Genomic DNA, 1,351 nt, shown 5'->3' on the forward strand with positions numbered 1-1,351 from the left:
CACGGGAAGAAAAGAGGGCAGAGTTGTATTGCTTGATCTGGGATTACAGCTTACAATACACTTGCTATATAATCTATTTTCTCTCTAGAGAACGAAAGAGTGAGCCTACTCTTCTGTCAGATCTAAGTTCTATTTATATATTGAACTGAGATCGTGGCTTGCGTCACCACCCTAAGTCGTGGAGGTCATGGAGGTCATGAGATCCTGCGTGGCCACTAACTAGGCAGTGGCTTACATCATCAGCAATTATGTCGTGGATGTCGTGGAGGTCATGCATGAGTCCGCTATCTCCCAGTTCGGTCGAATACTGAGACCGAACTGCTGAATTATTGCCGAGCAGCTTTTGCCGATCTGAGAGTAGAGCTTGATGCCGACCTGAGAGCAGAGTTTGATTGGTTGGCTTTTACCGGAGCTGTAGGCTGGGGCCGAACTCTCTGGTTGTGCCGAACTGAACTCTTTAGTCATGCCGGACTGATACTCTTTCTCGGGTTTTAGGCTGATGGGCCGCCACTGCTGTTGGGCTTGTTTAGTACGTACTCCATCAACAACAGATCCAGAGCATGCCAGAAGGTATGTACAAAAAATATTCCCAGCTCCAAGTTGATGTTGAAACCTACTAGGTCCACCGGTAAATTAAAATTAATTTACTGGTGACGAAACCTGATTCAACCAGTCTGCTGGTCAAGATTGGCCCTGCAGACCGGGCAGGTTGATACAGTTATAGAATATATGATTTGGAGGCTAAGCAAGTTATTATTTTAGTTTTATTTATTTTTTAGTTAGTAAAATTAGTAGATGAAATTATTATGATTAATTGTTTTTTCCATCTATCAAATTAGGTTTTCTTTTTTTTTTCCATATTTCCTTATAGCTATTTTGCTTATTTTCTTTTTAGTTATTTTCTTTCCATAAATTTAGGATTTTCTTTTTAGTTTTTATACTCTCAAGTTCTTTCTTTATCTATCATCATTCTCAAGCGTGTTTCTGCATCATTTGGTATTAATTGGTATCACGATCCAGGTTGATTATCAATGGCTGAACGTAGACATGGCGGCAGACGAAGCGATGCTCGTGGCAGTGGTCGTGGTGGAGGACGTGGAGATCTCCCAAACGAAGAGGCAGGTATCACAGGTGACGTGTGACTCGAACCAGGTGTCAAATCACCGAGGGTGCGGAAGATGTGGTTACACTTCGGGATCAAACGCAGCGTTTCGTCGTCCTCGAATTTGTTGAGGCAGACGGCGCACTTGATCACTCTCTTCCCGATCTTGTGCTCCTCCACCTCCTCCTCTACGTAGGGGAACGTCAGGTATGCGCCGATCACCGCCGCGTCGAGGCAGCGGATGCGCAT

At 44.3% G+C, this 1,351-nt stretch overlaps 1 protein-coding gene across 1 annotated transcript; it reads right to left on the reverse strand.

Moving 5' to 3' along the window:
• Nucleotides 1-1,009: 1,009 nt before the first annotated feature.
• Nucleotides 1,010-1,351, reverse strand: LOC121779135 (E3 ubiquitin-protein ligase ATL31-like). The gene has a single exon (XM_042176470.1). It carries the CDS (start codon nt 1,349-1,351, stop codon nt 1,010-1,012), a length of 342 nt encoding a protein of 113 aa, XP_042032404.1.

The sequence above is a fragment of the Salvia splendens genome, chromosome 19, assembly GCF_004379255.2.
Source record: "Salvia splendens isolate huo1 chromosome 19, SspV2, whole genome shotgun sequence".
Lineage (NCBI taxonomy): Eukaryota > Viridiplantae > Streptophyta > Magnoliopsida > Lamiales > Lamiaceae > Salvia > Salvia splendens.

Coding starts and splice junctions, on each gene's coding strand:
- LOC121779135 (XM_042176470.1), bottom strand. CDS start 1,351: ATGCGCATCCGCTGCCTCGACGCGGCGGTGATCGGCGCATACCTGACG.